The 15,210-nt window shown below is 62.2% G+C and overlaps 1 protein-coding gene across 1 annotated transcript; it reads left to right on the top strand.

Moving 5' to 3' along the window:
* Nucleotides 1-8,009: 8,009 nt before the first annotated feature.
* On the top strand, nt 8,010-14,144 carry FGF3 (fibroblast growth factor 3). The gene is made up of 3 exons (XM_040638788.1): nt 8,010-8,229; nt 10,415-10,518; nt 13,788-14,144. The coding sequence occupies exons 1-3, from the start codon at nt 8,010-8,012 to the stop codon at nt 14,142-14,144; spliced, it is 681 nt and encodes a 226-aa protein (XP_040494722.1).
* The last annotated feature ends 1,066 nt before the right edge of the window (nt 14,145-15,210 follow it).

Below are 15,210 nucleotides of genomic sequence, written 5' to 3'. Positions count from 1 at the left end.
CAGTGCCTTAGATTTTCTGCTCACCGGGCTGTGTCAATCCGTGGAAGAGAAGAAGGACCTAGACTGCCAAGTGGTCAGGGTCTAACCCCAGCCCTGGGGCCGACACTGGACGTGCCCATGCGGCCTGGGTCTCCCCCCGTGGTGCTCACTGCCCCTCCCCTGCCTCCGGCCTTCTGCCTCTGCAACTGTTTGTCCTGACCCTTGGGGTGCCTCGGCCCCTCCTGCAGGGCAGCCCCGCACACCGACTCCTTCAGTAAGTCAGTGCGGATGGGATTTCCCTCCCCCCGCCGTGGTCTTCCTTACCCGCCACGTGGGGGTGGGGGTTTGGTTGTTTCTGGTTTGATATCCTTTCCTGCGAATGGTGTTGGAGTGGACGTTCTTGGCCATATTTCTTTATGGACTTTGTGGGATCCCTAGAGCAAGGAGAGACTGTTGCAGAAGGACCTGGCGGCCCTGGTGTGCGTCCCCTGACACGGCAGGACACGCCTGCGCCCCACTCCTGCTCACCGCAGCTGTCCTGATGGCCCTCCCTGCGACGCGGATTCCTTCTGGGTGGAAAAGTGCCTTCGAATCAGCGATACGCTCTGGCGAGTAGTCCTTAGGATGGGGGTTTCCTCGTCTGCCGTTTTTCCTTATCGAATGTTCCAGAAATCCCCCTCTGCCCCTCTTGGAAATAGGGGCTCCAGGGGGGCCACCGCACCCTGCCAGTCAGTGGAGGGGCGATACTGTTCTGTCTCCCCGTGGGCTAGCATCGGCAGGGTCCGCCTGAGAACCTCCTTTCCTCCACTGCGTCACTCCAATGACCAACAGCATCGGGCGAAGGGATGCTGCGATTTCATTCATTCGTTCACTCTTTCATTCATTCATCATCCGCAGGGCAGCGAGCAAACAGAGAAAAACAGACCAGCCCGGCCTCCTTTGGACCTCACGGCTGGGTGGGTGAGACGGACCCGCAGCTGTCCTTCCATGAGGCAGGAACTGGAGAGGAGGGGGGACCCTCGGCCTACTAGAGGGAGTGGTAGGAGGCGAAGGGGTGTAGGGACGCCCTGTCCAAGGAGGGTCTCTCTCGACTGGATCGCCAAGTACAAAAGAATCTAAACCAGTCAGATGTGGGGGCAGAGCGGTGGGGAAGCCAGCAGAGTCCCCGAGGAGCGGCATCGCCATGGCTCTGGGGGACTGGGAGACATTCACAGTGACTGGCCGAGGCCAAGGGTCAGGGAAGGAGCGGGAGAGATGGGCAGGGGCCAGACGGCACCCAAGGGGGAGCAAGGGGTGTGGCCTGCACCCCAAAAGCACAGCAGGCTCGCGAGCTACCTGTCAGGGGGCCTGACAGCTGGTGGCCACGAAGACGGGAGGCTCTCCGGCTCTGTGAAGAAGGGGCACCAGCTCGGTCTCAAAGTCTGGAAATGAGAAACGTTTCTCGTTAACAAAAGCGTGTGCCCAGCCAGCTTCTTCCTGACCTCACTCCCCGCCTGCCTTGGCTGGACTGTGGCTTCCGGCCACACGGGAGCCTCCGGCACCAGCCCAGGCCAGCAGCCACAAGATCAAAGGGGGCTTGGGGCAGCCACATCTTAGGGGCTCGACTTTGATTTGTGGGGCAGGTGGGGCTGGTCCTGGCTCAGAGGGAGAAGGGAAGGCACGTTACCGGAAACTGTCCGTGCCCATGGGGCCGCAGTCTGCGGAGCTACCCTGGCCAGCATCCGCTCGAGAGGACCGGAGGCCTTCAAACTTCCTCAGGAGAGGCTGAGAGCAACTAGGAGCCCCCACAGTTTAGATGTGCATGGCTGGTCCCGGGGACACAGGCCCCTCAAGGTCCCATGGTCCAGGCGCCAGGTCAGCCCTTTGCCCCAGGAGCTCACCCCGGGGACACCCGTTCCAGGGCCCAGCTCCTCGGGCTTCTTGCAGCCTAGGGAACTAAGGCCGAGGCTGCAGCGTCCTGACGTGGGAAGCAAAGGACAGACACCCTGCCTGCATTTGTGAAGCCTAGAATGGACAGGGACTGCCAATGCACAGGGCAGAGGGAATTCCGGAGAATTCTGGAGCTGACCAGTCCATCGATGCTGGCCCTTGTGCTTCTATGGCAAGGCCTTGCGCCAGCCTGAAGTAGGTGGCCACGTGAAGGCCATAAAATGGCCTCTCTCACACAGCAGACTCGGAGTCAGATGGCACGTGGGGACGAGGGAGACTAGCTCTGCCAGGGAGGTGGCAGACGTGTGGTGTGACACCCTGGGTCTCGCAGGAACAGCAGGAGTTTCTAGACAGAAAGGATGCAAGGGGTGGGGGGGTGACTTTGTGGACTTGCTCCGAAAGTCCTTATTGGACTCTGCTGGTCACAGCCCCAGCCCCCACTCCACCCTACCCCATCGCAGGCCTGGGGCACATCTCATTGTTAGCATTTCTTATGGGCTTAATTGTGTCTCCAAATTTCCATGTTGAGTCGTAATGCCCAGCACCTCAAATCAACTGTATTTGGAGACAAGGCCTTTCAATAGGTGATTAAGGTACCATGAGGTCACCGGGGCGGGCCCTGAGCCCATATGACTGGGTTCCTTATAAGACGAGTGGATCAGGGGATGCCTGAGTGGCTCAGTCGATGAAGCTCAGGTCAGGATCGCAGGGTCCATTGGGATCGAGTCCCACATCGGGCTCCCTGCTCAGCGGGGAGCCTGCTTCTCCCTCTTCTCCCCACTCGAGCTCTGTTGCCATCTCTGTCTCTCTCTCAAATAAATACAATCTTAAAAAAAAAAAAAAAAAGAAGCAACAGCAGAGGGGCTCAGGACACCAACACGCACGGAGGGACGATCCCGTAAGGACCCAGGGAGAGCACGGCTGTCCACACACGAGGAGAGAGGCCTCGGGGGGGACCCCGCTCTGCCCGCGCCTGCATCAGCTTCTGGATGCATCCTGTGGTTCAAGCCCCCCCCAGCTGCAGCCTGAGCTGACACAGGCAGCACCAGTGCATGTTGTCCCGCGCTGTCCCCCAGGCCCCCTCCGAGATGGTGTGCGAGGTGCTGGCCCACGATGGCTTGTGGAGGTGCCGCCATGAGCGTTGGCTCATCGAACCCACACACCGTCCAACAACAGCTCTGAACTGCACGGGCCCGCTCGTGTGTGTTTTCTCTATATAAATACAGCTCAGTGCTGTGCATGTATTTTCTCTTCCTTACGGTTTTCTTCATGCCATTTTCTTCTCTCTAGCTCGCTTTATGGGCAGCATACGGTACAGGGTACGTATCCCACACCGAGTGTCAGTGGATGTCCGTGTTACCCGCAAGGCTTCCGGTCGACTGCAGGCTGTTAGTAGTTAAGTCTTGGAGTCCAAAGTTCTACTTGGATTTTCAAAGGCCCGGGGGAGTCGGCACTTGTAACCCCGAGTTGTTCAAGGGTCAACGGTGCACACAGTGGGGGTTCCTGTCCCTCCTCTTGCCAACCAGGAGGCTGGGGCTCACAGAGGTCATAGACACAGGCCAGAGTCTCCAGAGGCCTGCTCGGGGTCACACCAGCTGCCCGATGCCAGGCGCAGAAGGGTGCAGGCCAGAGTTTGCCCTGGGTGTCATGGGGAAGGACCCTAGGTGCATGCCCACCCCCCTCGATCCCAAAAGAATTCCTCTTCCTCCTTGCAGACTTTGCCTAGAGCTTCACAACAGCCAAACCACCGAGAAGGGGCCCCGAAGTCCGTCAACAGGTGAACAGGCTGTATAGACAAGTGTGGAACGTCCGTAGGACAGAATATTACTCGGCCCTAAAAAGGAGCCAAACCCTGACACCTGACACCCGCGGCTGAACGTGGGTGAACGTGGGTGAATCTCAAACATTCTGCGAAGTGCAAGCTGGCAGACCCAAGAGGCCTCCTATTACACGAGTCTATTTCGATGAAATGTCTCGAACAGGGAAATCGGGGAGACGGGCGGTAGATGAGTGCTGCCCGGGGCCGAGGGGGGACGGAAGAATACGGGACCATAGCCGAAGGCAGAGGGCTTCTTTCTGGGGAGAAGAAAAGCTTCTAAAGTGGGCTCCGGGGATGGACGTTGAGCTCTGGGAACAAACTGAAAGCGACAGAGTTTTACTCTTTACGTGGGTGAATTGTAGGGAACGTGAATTACATCTCAATACAGCTCTTCAAAGTTACAAAATAAAAATACATGAAATTTTCAAACGACACAGCCTGGGGGGTGCAGCGCTGAGCCTCCAGCCTGCAAAACACCCTCCTGGGTCTCCCATTTGCCTCCTCGGGGAGGCTCTGTGCCCTTGGGGTGCTCCTGGCCTGTGGCGCTATTCGGAAACTGGACCCAACCTGAGCTCCTGCGGGCACAGGGGGGTGGGTGTCTCCGGGCCCGGCACCCTCATACTTGGCCCAAGAGGCCCACAACCCCTCCAGCCCAGGGTTCCCGAGACATTCGGCTAATACCAAAGGCCAGGTGCCACCCAGGAGTACCCTCGAGGGAGAGCCGTGCCCCCCCAACGGGTGGGCCCCCCCCCGGCCATGGAACCCAGCCCTGCCCTTAGGAGTGAGGAGCGCGGCCCGCTGCTCTTCCCAGAGTCGAGCAGGTGGAGAATGGGCGCTGGCTGGGTGCACACATTCTGCCTTCAAGTACTCCCCCCACTGCTCCCTGATTTCCAGCCTGGCCAGAAGCAAAAAGGGGAGACTGAGAGCAAAGACCCTCCCACCCCCGCTTAGGCCCTGGACCCCATACCCCTGCCCTCTGTTGGGGGATGAAGGACCAGATACCCAAGCTGAGGCCTATATAGCTGGAGGTCCCAGTCTCTCCACCTGGGCTCCCAGCTGTGTGACCGCCCCGAGACGGGCTGAGCAGAGCTCCCTGCAGGCTTCCGGGGCCCACCGGCTCTAGGCGGCTACACTCAGGCCAGGTCCCTCTCCCACTGCCCTTGGGGGGCCTAATTAGAGTGAGTTCGGGGCCCGGAGCCAGCACCACATCTGATAGTCACTCCAGTTGGCAGGGGCGGGGGGGGGGGACCACATCACAGGACATGTCCTCTATCCCCTCCCCGGCTCCCTTTCTAGGGTAAGGAATTGGAGGTGTGGGTCCTGGACCTGGGGTGGGGTCCCAGGGGGTGACCCAGGTACCAGATAGGGCTGGGAGGTGATCTGGCGGTGAGGGCACCCAGAGCAGAGGTCTTGGGGACTGGGGGCTGGTGGTGAGGCGGGGGCTGAGATCAGGCCTGGGGGTGACCATGCTGGGGTCTGGAAGAGACCAATTAGTCAAATGGCAGCAGTGACCATTTGGAAGCAATTAACAGGGTCTCTATTACCACATTACACACCCCCCACCTGGTTCCGTATTGGAGGGGGAGGGGCCGAGGTTGCCACGGTGTGGGTCGTGAGGCTGTCCCAGCACAGCCCTGCCCACCCCAGCACAGACTTTGTGCATGAGATCCCTGCCCTGCCAGGAAGACACCACGAAATCGGGCACCGCCTCCCTCAGCTGGGCCCCGGTGTCTGAGGGCCGGTAGCCCGGCAATGTCCAGCCAGACCCAGGCCGGAGGGGGTGCCTGGAGGCTTCCTGGGCCAGGAAGCACTGGGGGCGGGGAGCTCTAGATGGAGAGGTTGGGTGAGGGTAGCTGGAGCCTGGAGGGAGAGGCTGCAGGGGGGACGCCAACGCCAGGGTCCAGGGAAGAGGAGGAAACCCGGCCCAGGGAGCTTTGCTGCCTTGGAGAAGTCACACCGACAGAAATGCGTGTTGTGAGCCAGAGCCTCTGGAAGGGAGCTCGGGCCAGGGGTGCCTGCGGTCTCAGCATGGCTGCTGATGCTGCCCCGTTTCGCCCTCAAAGCCATCACAGTCTGCCTGAGAAACTATGTACGGTCCCTTTGCTGGGTGTGCTCTGTGCCGTGCCGGGGGCAGGGACCTTTGCGGGGCTAATTCTACTGAGTTACACTACATCAGAGACGTTTAATACACGAGAAGCCAGCATGTCCTAGGGGCACCGCGACGTGGCCACGGTCACGCGGCTAGGAAGTGGCTGAGGCGTCCATTCACTCAAGGACTAGGTACCGAGGAGTGTGTAACCCTAGGCCAGGTCTGGGGGTGGAGACCCCGTGAGTAAGTTCCCCTCTCGGCTCTGTCCTTGGCGCTGCCTGGAGCCTGTGCTCCGGCCTCTGTCAAGCAGGGGCTGTCATTAAGAGTCTGGGGCTCTAACCATCAGTGGCCTGGTCTTTAGATTGCTCGTGGGCTCTGGCTAGACAGACTCTAGCCTAGAGCCACCTCCCCACGGAGAGAGGTACTGGGTGACGCCCTGTGCCCTACCCCTCCCGGGGCCACTCGGGCACTGAGCACGCTGAGGTGGCCTCACTGAGGACACGCTGCTCTCTTTGTGTTAGGCCAGGGCGGTAAGAAATGTCCCAATGGGGTGAGTTCCTGCAGCTCAGGGGAGCCCCCGGTGCCCTGCACGCCTGCCCCTCCCCTGGGAAGGACCAAGGTCCCAAATCCTGATGCCTGTGGAAAGAACGAGGGATGCCAGCCCACCTGGCTCATCCCAGACTTGGAGCCAAGGCTGTGGCTAGACCCCTGGACCCCAATAGATGCCTGGCCCCCATGGGTGAGCTCCCTTGCTTGAGTTGAGCCTGCATGCCTGTATCTCACTGGCTTCTGGCCAGGGGGCTGCTGTAGGTGGAGGCCAGGGGAGCAAGAGAAGGGATGGGGCTTGTGGCTTTTCCCAACACTATATCCACAGCCCTTCTTCACTGGGGTCCCTAGGTGAGAGGGCCCCCCACTCAGTCCAGGGGCCACCCAGGGGCGTCTACACTGCTGCTCCCGCCCCCACAGGGATATCCACCCCCTCCTGCCACTTCTCCCCTCTTCCTTTCCCTTCTCTGTGGTCACCAGACTCCTCAGGCTTTTCTCAGATCATTCCCGGGCTCTCTGGTCTCCGTCTCTGCTTCTTGGTCTGCACCTCCCTCTCTCGCTCGCTCTCTCCTGTTCTTTCTCCCTGTCTTTCTCTCGGCAGCGGTCTCTCTTGCTCTGCGTGGCTGTCTATCTCTGTGCCTCTGTCTGTCTCTGGCTCTCCCGAACCCCTCCCACTTCCCCAGCCCCTCTCTGGCCGGCTGCTGGGACAGGACCCTCCGAGGCCCGCCCGACGTGCGCCGGCCTCGCCCTTGCGCGTCTGCCGGGTCGCGCAGCGCGGCGCGACACCATAAACCACCTCCCGACCCTGCCCGCCACGCCTCGGGCTGCCGAGGACAGCGTCCCGGCTCCAGCAGGGAGCCCCGGACGCAGACCCTGCCCCGGGGTTCCCCACGCGCGCCCGTGCCCCGGGCCCTCCCCTCCGCCGTGCTCCGCGGCCCCCTTCATTATGCGCCGCCTTTAATGGGCGTTTGTCAGCGCGACTTCCCCGCAAGTTGCTTTCGCGGACATCAGTCATCGGCAGCGTTCCCATTGTGCCGGGGGATTGATGGGGGGCGGGAGGGGGTGACAGGGCCTGGGGCGGCCGCCTCAAGGCCTCGGTCTATAATTTTCGGAGGCATAATTGGCCTGGGGGAGGGGACGGGGGAGGGGCGGGAAGGGACCTTTCAAAGCCGGGAGGGCGCGCGGGGGCGCGGGGCGCGCGGCGGCGCGGAGCCGTGGCTCGACGGCGCTGCGCGGGGGGCGAGTGTGTGCGGCGCGCGGGCGGCGCCTGGCCCGAACCCCGCGCCCCGCCGGGCTCCCCGCCCCTCCCGCGCCTCCGCCTGGGGACCACGTCGGCCTTTTGTTGCCGAACCGTCTTTTCTTTCAGCCCTTTGCGCAGCAACGGAAATTTCACCCGATCCTGGGTGAAAATTAAAGGAGGTGCCTCTCTCTCTCTCCCGTCTCTCCCCTCCTTTCTCTCCCCCCCACCCTCGCTCCCACCCGCCCCTCCCCTCCCTCCCCTCCCCCTACTTGCCGCGGAGCCCGAGTCGGCACCGCCTGGCGCGGGAGCCGGCTCCGAGCGCCTCGCCTCGGTCCGGCTGCCGCCCCTTCCATGGGCGCCGCGCTCGCCTGCAGCCGCCGCCGCCGCGGGGCGGGCGCGATGCCACGATGGGCCTAATCTGGCTCCTGCTGCTCAGCCTGCTGGAGCCCGGCTGGCCCGCCGCGGGTCCCGGGGCGCGACTGCGGCGCGATGCGGGCGGCCGCGGCGGCGTCTACGAGCACCTCGGCGGGGCGCCCCGGCGCCGCAAGCTCTACTGCGCCACCAAGTACCACCTGCAGCTGCACCCGAGTGGCCGCGTCAACGGCAGCCTGGAAAACAGCGCCTACAGTGAGTGTCGGGCCCGCGGCGGGCCGGCGGGGTCCCCGGGGACAGGCGCCTGGGAGGGGTTGGCGCGCCAGGGGTGCCCGCGGTAACGGGCCGGAGGGCGCCCGCCGGGGTCCCCTGCTGTCCCCTTGCGTCGGGAAGAACAGCGCGAGGGGAGCTGGGGGTCTCAAGTCCGAGGGGACGCGCGGTTGGCGGCCCCGGGGCTCCCCGCTCGGCTGGATTCGGTGGCCCTGACAAGTTCCAGGCCTTTGAGTTTTTCGGAGAAAAGGCGCTGGACGAGGCATTTATCATCTTCTTTATTATTTTGACGACTTGTCCTCCTCCTGCCGACCCGGGGCGCCGCGCTGGCCCCTCCGCCCTCCTTGATTGCTGCCGCCCAGGTGGCCAGCCCGAGCCGCGGCCTCCACGCGGAAGACACTCGGGACAGAGCAGGGCTCCTGGGTTGCAGCCGCCGCGGGTAGAGAGCCATCCCCCCGGGTCGGGCCGCTGCCCTCGCGCCTCCGCCCGGGCCGCGGAGCGAAAGGCAGGGTGGGCGCGCCACTTCGGGGTGGGGGGCCGCCGGTACGAGTTAGGCGCAGGGAGGGACGTCCGCCTGAGTCGGGGGCACAGGTATGCTCCCGCCCCGCCCCGCCCCACGGCCCGAACCGTGCTCGGAGCTGCAGGGTTTGGCTCCTCTGGCCGCAGGACCCCTGGCTCGTGCTGAGCCTCCCTGAGAGGAGCGCGAACCCAGCGCGCTGAAGCGTCTCGGCTTGACGCGGAGCCGGAGGCCCAAGCTCGGGGCACGGCAGGAACGCAGTGGGGAGCGTGGGAGCGTGTCCAGGGTCCGGGGCTCCTCCGCGGCATTCCGCGGCGCTCGCCCCCGCTCCGAAGGTAGGAAACCGTGCGGTGGACTGAAGGCGGCGGCGGGAAACCGCTGCTTCCTCTAGGAAAGCCGCAGCGCCGGAGAGGGCGTCGTGGGAGGACGCCTCTGGAGCCAGGGGTTGCGGACGAGCTGCAGCGTGGCCGTCCCCGTGCCAGGCTGGGGCTGCCGCAGCGCCCGTGCTCCTCTTACAGCATCACCCCGGTGCTCTCCAAATCCAGTCTCCCTCTCAGAGTCACAGAGCATCAGAATTCTCGGGGTATCCAAGGCCGGCAGCCCGGAGGTCGAGGAGGGCGCGCACGTCGGCAGCAGACCCTGTACCGCAACCAGACGTGCGCTTCTCTGGTGCCCCAATGGGTGCCTCGGAGTCTGCCCAGCCTGCGTGCCATGGACGCCGGAGGCCGGAAGCCTGCGTCCGGTGCACCTAGCACCTCGTGTGGCTGTTGATCTGGGCCCTGTGATTGCTGCCGTGCTGGGGGCCAGGGGCACACCCAGAGAGGCCCCCCCCCCAGGGCATCGCTGACGCTCCAGCGCCCCTTGGAGCCCTTCTGGGGAGACAATGGCCCCTCTGAGGTCTTTGTTGCAGGACCTCCGGTGAAAAAGCACTGCAGTGTCCAGAAGGAAGGTTAGGGGTGGTTGAGACTTCCTTACATGCAGTGGGGGGTGGGAGAGCCCAGGGCACCTCCCTTCTGCAAGCTCCAGCGTCTAACCCCTCTTCCTGCTAAGATCCTGTATCCCGCTTGGACCCGGCCCTGGACTATTATCTCCTGCCCAGGTCCATTGCCAGTAAATTTGGGTGGCCCCCCTCAAAGCACTGCGTGGATTATAGTATCCCCCGGCTTCAAGGGCCCCAGCTTCACCCCTCCCCCAGACTCCTCTGACCCTTAGTAGGGGCAGTGCAAGTTGGAGAGCTCCGGCCTGTGTCTGCAGCCCAGGTTCAAATTCTAGCTCACACGGGTATGTGTTGTTTGGGAAAGTCACCTAGCCTCAGCTGTCTCAGCTCGCCTGTCTGTCAGATCACTAGACTGGCTCGCAAGGTGCTTGAGAGCTTCCAGTGAGCTCCACATGTGCAAGGCCTTGGCACCTGGCCGTCAGCACATAGTTCATTGTATTACTTCCCTCCCGTGTTTGAATTCTTCTCCTTGGAGAAGCCTTCTCTACGCTCCCCTTGCTCCACCTCCCATCCAGTGATTTCTTCTTCCCCTGAACTTCCCAAGTTGCCCACCCCGAGAGTGTGTCGCCCTCCCCTCGCCCAGCCCTCATGCTCAGCCCTCGGCACTGCGTGGTGTGGGAGGTGCGGGCGTGATCAGCCTTCGCCACTCTTCCCAGGTATCCTGGAGATGACAGCGGTGGAGGTGGGCATCGTGGCCATCAAGGGGCTCTTCTCCGGGCGGTACCTGGCCATGAACAAGAGGGGGCGGCTCTATGCTTCGGTGAGTCCGAACTCTCCTGTGGGCACGCATGTGTGGGGCAGCCGTCTCTCTTGGACATCTCATCGGGGGACAGGGGACGTGGGCAGTATAATGCTTTGTCCAGCGGCATGGGGACCTGCAGGACCCCAGCTGGGACCCAGTGCTGTTTCAGCTGCTTCTCTTGGAGGTGGCTGCCAGTTCGGTTGGCTTGAAGCATGGCCCACAGGGAGGAGTGAGACTGGGCTTATGTTCTCTGGTGCCATTGGGTTAGAAAATGCCCCCCCGAACATTTTCTGTTCCCCAGTACTGCCCTACCCTCAAGGTCGCTGAGAGTAAGGCAGAGATTGCCCCCCAAGTTTCCACTGATATAAGTGGACCCGGTGAGCTTTGGGGCACAGTGTGACTGTGTATTGGGCAAGGCTTTTCTGTGGGCCAAGCAGAGTGCTCCTGGAGGGAGGAGAGAGGGAAGTACAGCACAGCCAGTTCTCCACAGGGTGGAAAGGCAAGAGCTGTTAGCTCTTAGGACCCAACGTAGAGGAAAGGACACAGAAAGACCCGTGTCCCAGGCACACAGATTTGGAACTCAGTCTGTGTACTGCTTGGGGGCCCCGCAACAGAAGAAGGGTCCTGTGACTGTGGCATTGGCAATGTCCTTCCCCCAAGTGCAGGGGCGGGGATGCATGGAGTGAAATGCATGTAACCAGGGAATTTGCTACCTCCAACTAGTCATTACGTGCAATTCGCCTGATACCCCCTTGGGCAATGAGAGGTTTTCCATCCACAGGGAACCTAGACAACACAGCCCCAGGACCATCTCCCCGCAGACCCCTCTCTCCATGCATTCTCTTTGCAGGGGACACATGCCAGCCTCTCCTTGCCCATTTGGAAGTTGGGCAAAGTGTGGTCAGGAAGAGTTGCTGCTTATTTTATCATGGGATTTTTTTTTAACTCTTTTGCTATTTTGCTAAAGGGAATGCAAAAGTTGGAGATTTGCCCGGACTGGAATGCCCCCATCAGAAATGCCCACCTCTCCCTCATGACGCTCTCTTAAAATGTCACCTCATCGGGAAGGTACCTCTCCGCCAGCTTCCTCCCCACACCTTCGTCATACTCACCACGCTGCCTGCAGCCAGCCACCTGCCCATCCTCCCTGCACACCCCCTGCCTGGTCCCCTGGGGTTCAGAGCCAGCTGGGGGCGCAGCCATGCTGACCACCTCCACACTGCCCCAAGCCGGCTCTTCTGGAGCAGCTCCCAGTCCGGGCAGAGCCTGAGAAGAAAACTCAGGGTCCTGGAGGTTGAGGTCTCATAGCGACAAGTAGAGTCTCAGCAGGGGGCACGCGGGGTGCAAGTGACTGGAGGGGAAGCCCTGTGGAGCACAGGGTCTGGAGTGGGACAACAGGGCCCAGAGAGGCATTGAGAACTATTGCCACCGTGAGACTCGCCCGGGGTTGCGTGGCGTCTGTGGCCCTGGCCTGAGCAGACGCCTTCCTCCTGGTCATCCTGAGCTCTCTAGGAGCCCCTACGGGGTGCGAGCTCTGTCTCCCCCGGGAGCTCCCTCTGGGGGGCCTGCGCTCTTCACTCTTTGAGGTTCACAAGACTGGGTCCCTTCAGTTGTCCCACAATGACAAAGCCTACCCTGTGGCTTCCTGGTACCTGGGCCTCAGCCATGGGACAGAGAGGCCTGGGAGATGAGCCTGCTTGGCCCCTGAGCTCCTGACGGTCCCCTGAGTGTGGGGACCAGACACTAACGTAGCCGCCTGGCATGGGGGTCTGCTCTGAGCCCACCCACTCACCCCCAGATGGCCCCTGACCCCTACATTATGAGGGTTTGAGCACAGACCAGAACAGCACCGTAGCCCTCTGGGATTTGGGGTCTGCCACCACCCCAGGCCTGGTCTGTGTCAGCGGCACCTGTACTGTGACCCAGGGCATTCTGGGCATCCCCGAGGATTGGGACAGCACAGAGGGGTCGAGGTTACGGGAGAGGCAGCTCCCTCTTCCAGCCAAACGGGAGCCCCCCACCCTTCCCTCTGGACTTATGCGTCATCTGGGAAGAGGTGTTTGGTGCTTGACCATCATGTGTCCTACGGCCCTTCCAGGTCACAGGCTGTCCCATTCATGGGTCCAGCCCCGACCAGCCTGTGACCCCCTGAGAATGGGCCCGGGGGTCTTTGGGCCTCCTGCACTCAGTAGCAGCCCCCTTTCCCCTCTGCAGATGGAGACAGACCATGAGGGCCTCGGGTTCCTTCTGCCCAGCTCCCCCTGCCCCTAAGCCCTGCCCCCGGCACCAGGTGAGGAGGGAAGCCCCAGGGGTGCTTGGCATGCCTACCTGCCTACAGCTCAGACTGAAGCCTCACCTGGGTTGGTGTAAGTCAGACTCACCCCCTCCCGACTTGGGGGTGCCCCACTTAGGTGGCCCAAGGGACGTTGGTGAAAGCCCCTGGAGTTACGAGTCTGTGCCTCTCTCCCTCTGGATGCCTGTCTCTGAGAAGGCAGAGACCCAGGCCCAGCCCACGCCTCCCAGCCTGTCCCAGGCCCACACCGGTCCCCGTTCACCTCTGTGGGCAGTGGTCTCCTCTACACCCCACTCGTGCGGGGCGCCCCCACCCCTGAGCTGCCCTGACAACAGCGGTGTCTGTGTGCCTGCTGAGCATAGGCTTCTGGCTGGGCTCCTGGCTTCTGCTCCGTGTGTCGGGCAAGGACAGTGAGGCCAAGACAGCCCCTCTCAGAGTTCAAGGCCCAGAGCCAGGACCTAAACTCAAGCTTAATGGAGAAGCCAGGCTCATGAAAACCCAGCCATATCCCAATGTTCATTTCTTTTCTGTTTCATGCACATTTTCCAAAAGCAGTCTGGGGTACTGCCCTCTTCCTGTGTCCAGACGTCCCGCCGACGTCCCCACCACCAGCAGAGACTGAGGGCAGGCCCCATCTCTGCTCTGCTGAGACAGCCACATGTCCCTGTGCCAGTCAGTGCCCCGGAAGGGGGACAGAGCTGGGGAGCACTCTTCCCGGGTGCTCAGGAAACCTTAGCAGAGGAGCTGAACCCTTGAGCTGAATCCCGAAGGCCGGGTTCACCAGGCTTAGAGGGAGGACAGGCACAGCGTAGGCATGGGTGTCATGGGTCAGGTAATTGCTGGACTGGGCAGGAGGGAGGAGGAGAGGGACACCTGGTGAGGGACAAGTCAGTCCCCAAGACCCCGGCCCCCAGCCTGTATGGGGGCCTCCGTGGGAGCCTCTGTGGCCTCCGTGGCCTCTCCAGCGGCTGACCGAGGCCTTCTGCCCCCACAGGAGAGCTACAACGCCGAGTGTGAGTTCGTGGAGCGGATCCACGAGCTGGGCTACAACACGTACGCCTCGCGGCTGTACCGCACAGCGCCCAGCGGCCCGGGGGCCCAGCGGCAGCCCAGCGCCGAGAGACTGTGGTATGTGTCCGTGAACGGCAAGGGCAGGCCCCGCAGGGGCTTCAAGACGCGCCGCACCCAGAAGTCCTCCTTGTTCCTGCCGCGCGTGCTGGACCACAAGGACCACGAGATGGTGCGGCTGCTCCAGAGCGAGGCCGGGCTCCGCGGCGGCCTGCCCGGGCCCCCAGGCAAGGGCACCAGGCCCCGGCGGCAGAGGAAGCGGAGCCGGGGAGGCCGTGCGTAGATCGCCAGGCCTGGCGCAGCCAAAGCTGTCCACGTTCTGGCCCCAGGCGGGCTCCCGGCCCGTGGCCAGCCCAGCAGGTGCAGGGCGTCCACCGGTGCGGCTGGCCGTCCTGGCCCAGCCCCTTCCCAGGACCGCTCCCCCCCTTTCCTGCCCCTCCCCTGCTTCTGCCTGGCCGGTGTTTGGAAGCCCACCCTGCCCCGATTCTCTCAAAAGGGGTCAGATCAGAAGGGAATCGGGACTCAGAGGGAGGGCTGCTTTAAATCCACACCCTTGCGGGCTTCCGTGGGCCAGGAGCCACCCCTCGCCCACGGGGAAAACTGACCGATGCGCGGGGCTTCCAGCCGCCTGAGGAACCTCCGTGCAGCTCGGCTGTGGGACGAGCGGGCGTTTGTATAACCGAAACATGAAAGTATTTTATTCTACTTTGTTATTTAATAGGTTATAACGTGGCCCGAGGAGACATTGAGGCCTATTTACTTGTGATGATAGCAGCGTCTGTGCCAAATCACTGCGTTACGATGTAAGACTGTATTCTGAGCAATTAAATGAAAAATGCATTTTAATCCGCTGGTTTAGAGAGTTGCTATTTTTTGAAACCCATAGATGTTTTGTGTGCATGGAAAGAAGAGGCTACTGTGTGTGTGGGCGTGTGTGTGTGTGTGTGTGTGTTCTGGCTGGACTGTGTGTATGTGTGTATACGCACACGTGAGGGGGGGGGAGAAACTGGTTTACTTTGGTGAGAACTCCAAAACAGTTCCCCCCACTGTGCAGCTGTGTGTTTCTCCGGGGACAGCTTTGAGCACCTGTGTTATGCGCCAGCTACGACTCTCCCTGAGCTCCTTTACCCTTGCAGCCCGCCACCAAAGCCTTAAGCATCCCTGTCTTTGCCTAAGAAAGCAACCTTGGAGGCTTAGGGAGGAGACATGGTTTGCCCGGGTCCGCAGCCAGTGGGTGGCCAAGCTCTGTCTTGGTCCTGGTGCCTTCCCTGCCCCCCCCCCACTACACCTGCTCGCCCGACAATGGCGGTGGGTGGGGTGACCTGAGTGAGAGCCACAGGGCATGGGCA

Source organism: Ursus maritimus, unplaced genomic scaffold (genome assembly GCF_017311325.1).
Source record: "Ursus maritimus isolate PB19 unplaced genomic scaffold, ASM1731132v1 scaffold_23, whole genome shotgun sequence".
In the NCBI taxonomy this organism is placed as follows: domain Eukaryota; kingdom Metazoa; phylum Chordata; class Mammalia; order Carnivora; family Ursidae; genus Ursus; species Ursus maritimus.
Note: the sequence above shows the minus strand (reverse complement) of the source record. Positions and strands in the feature narration are given on the sequence as shown.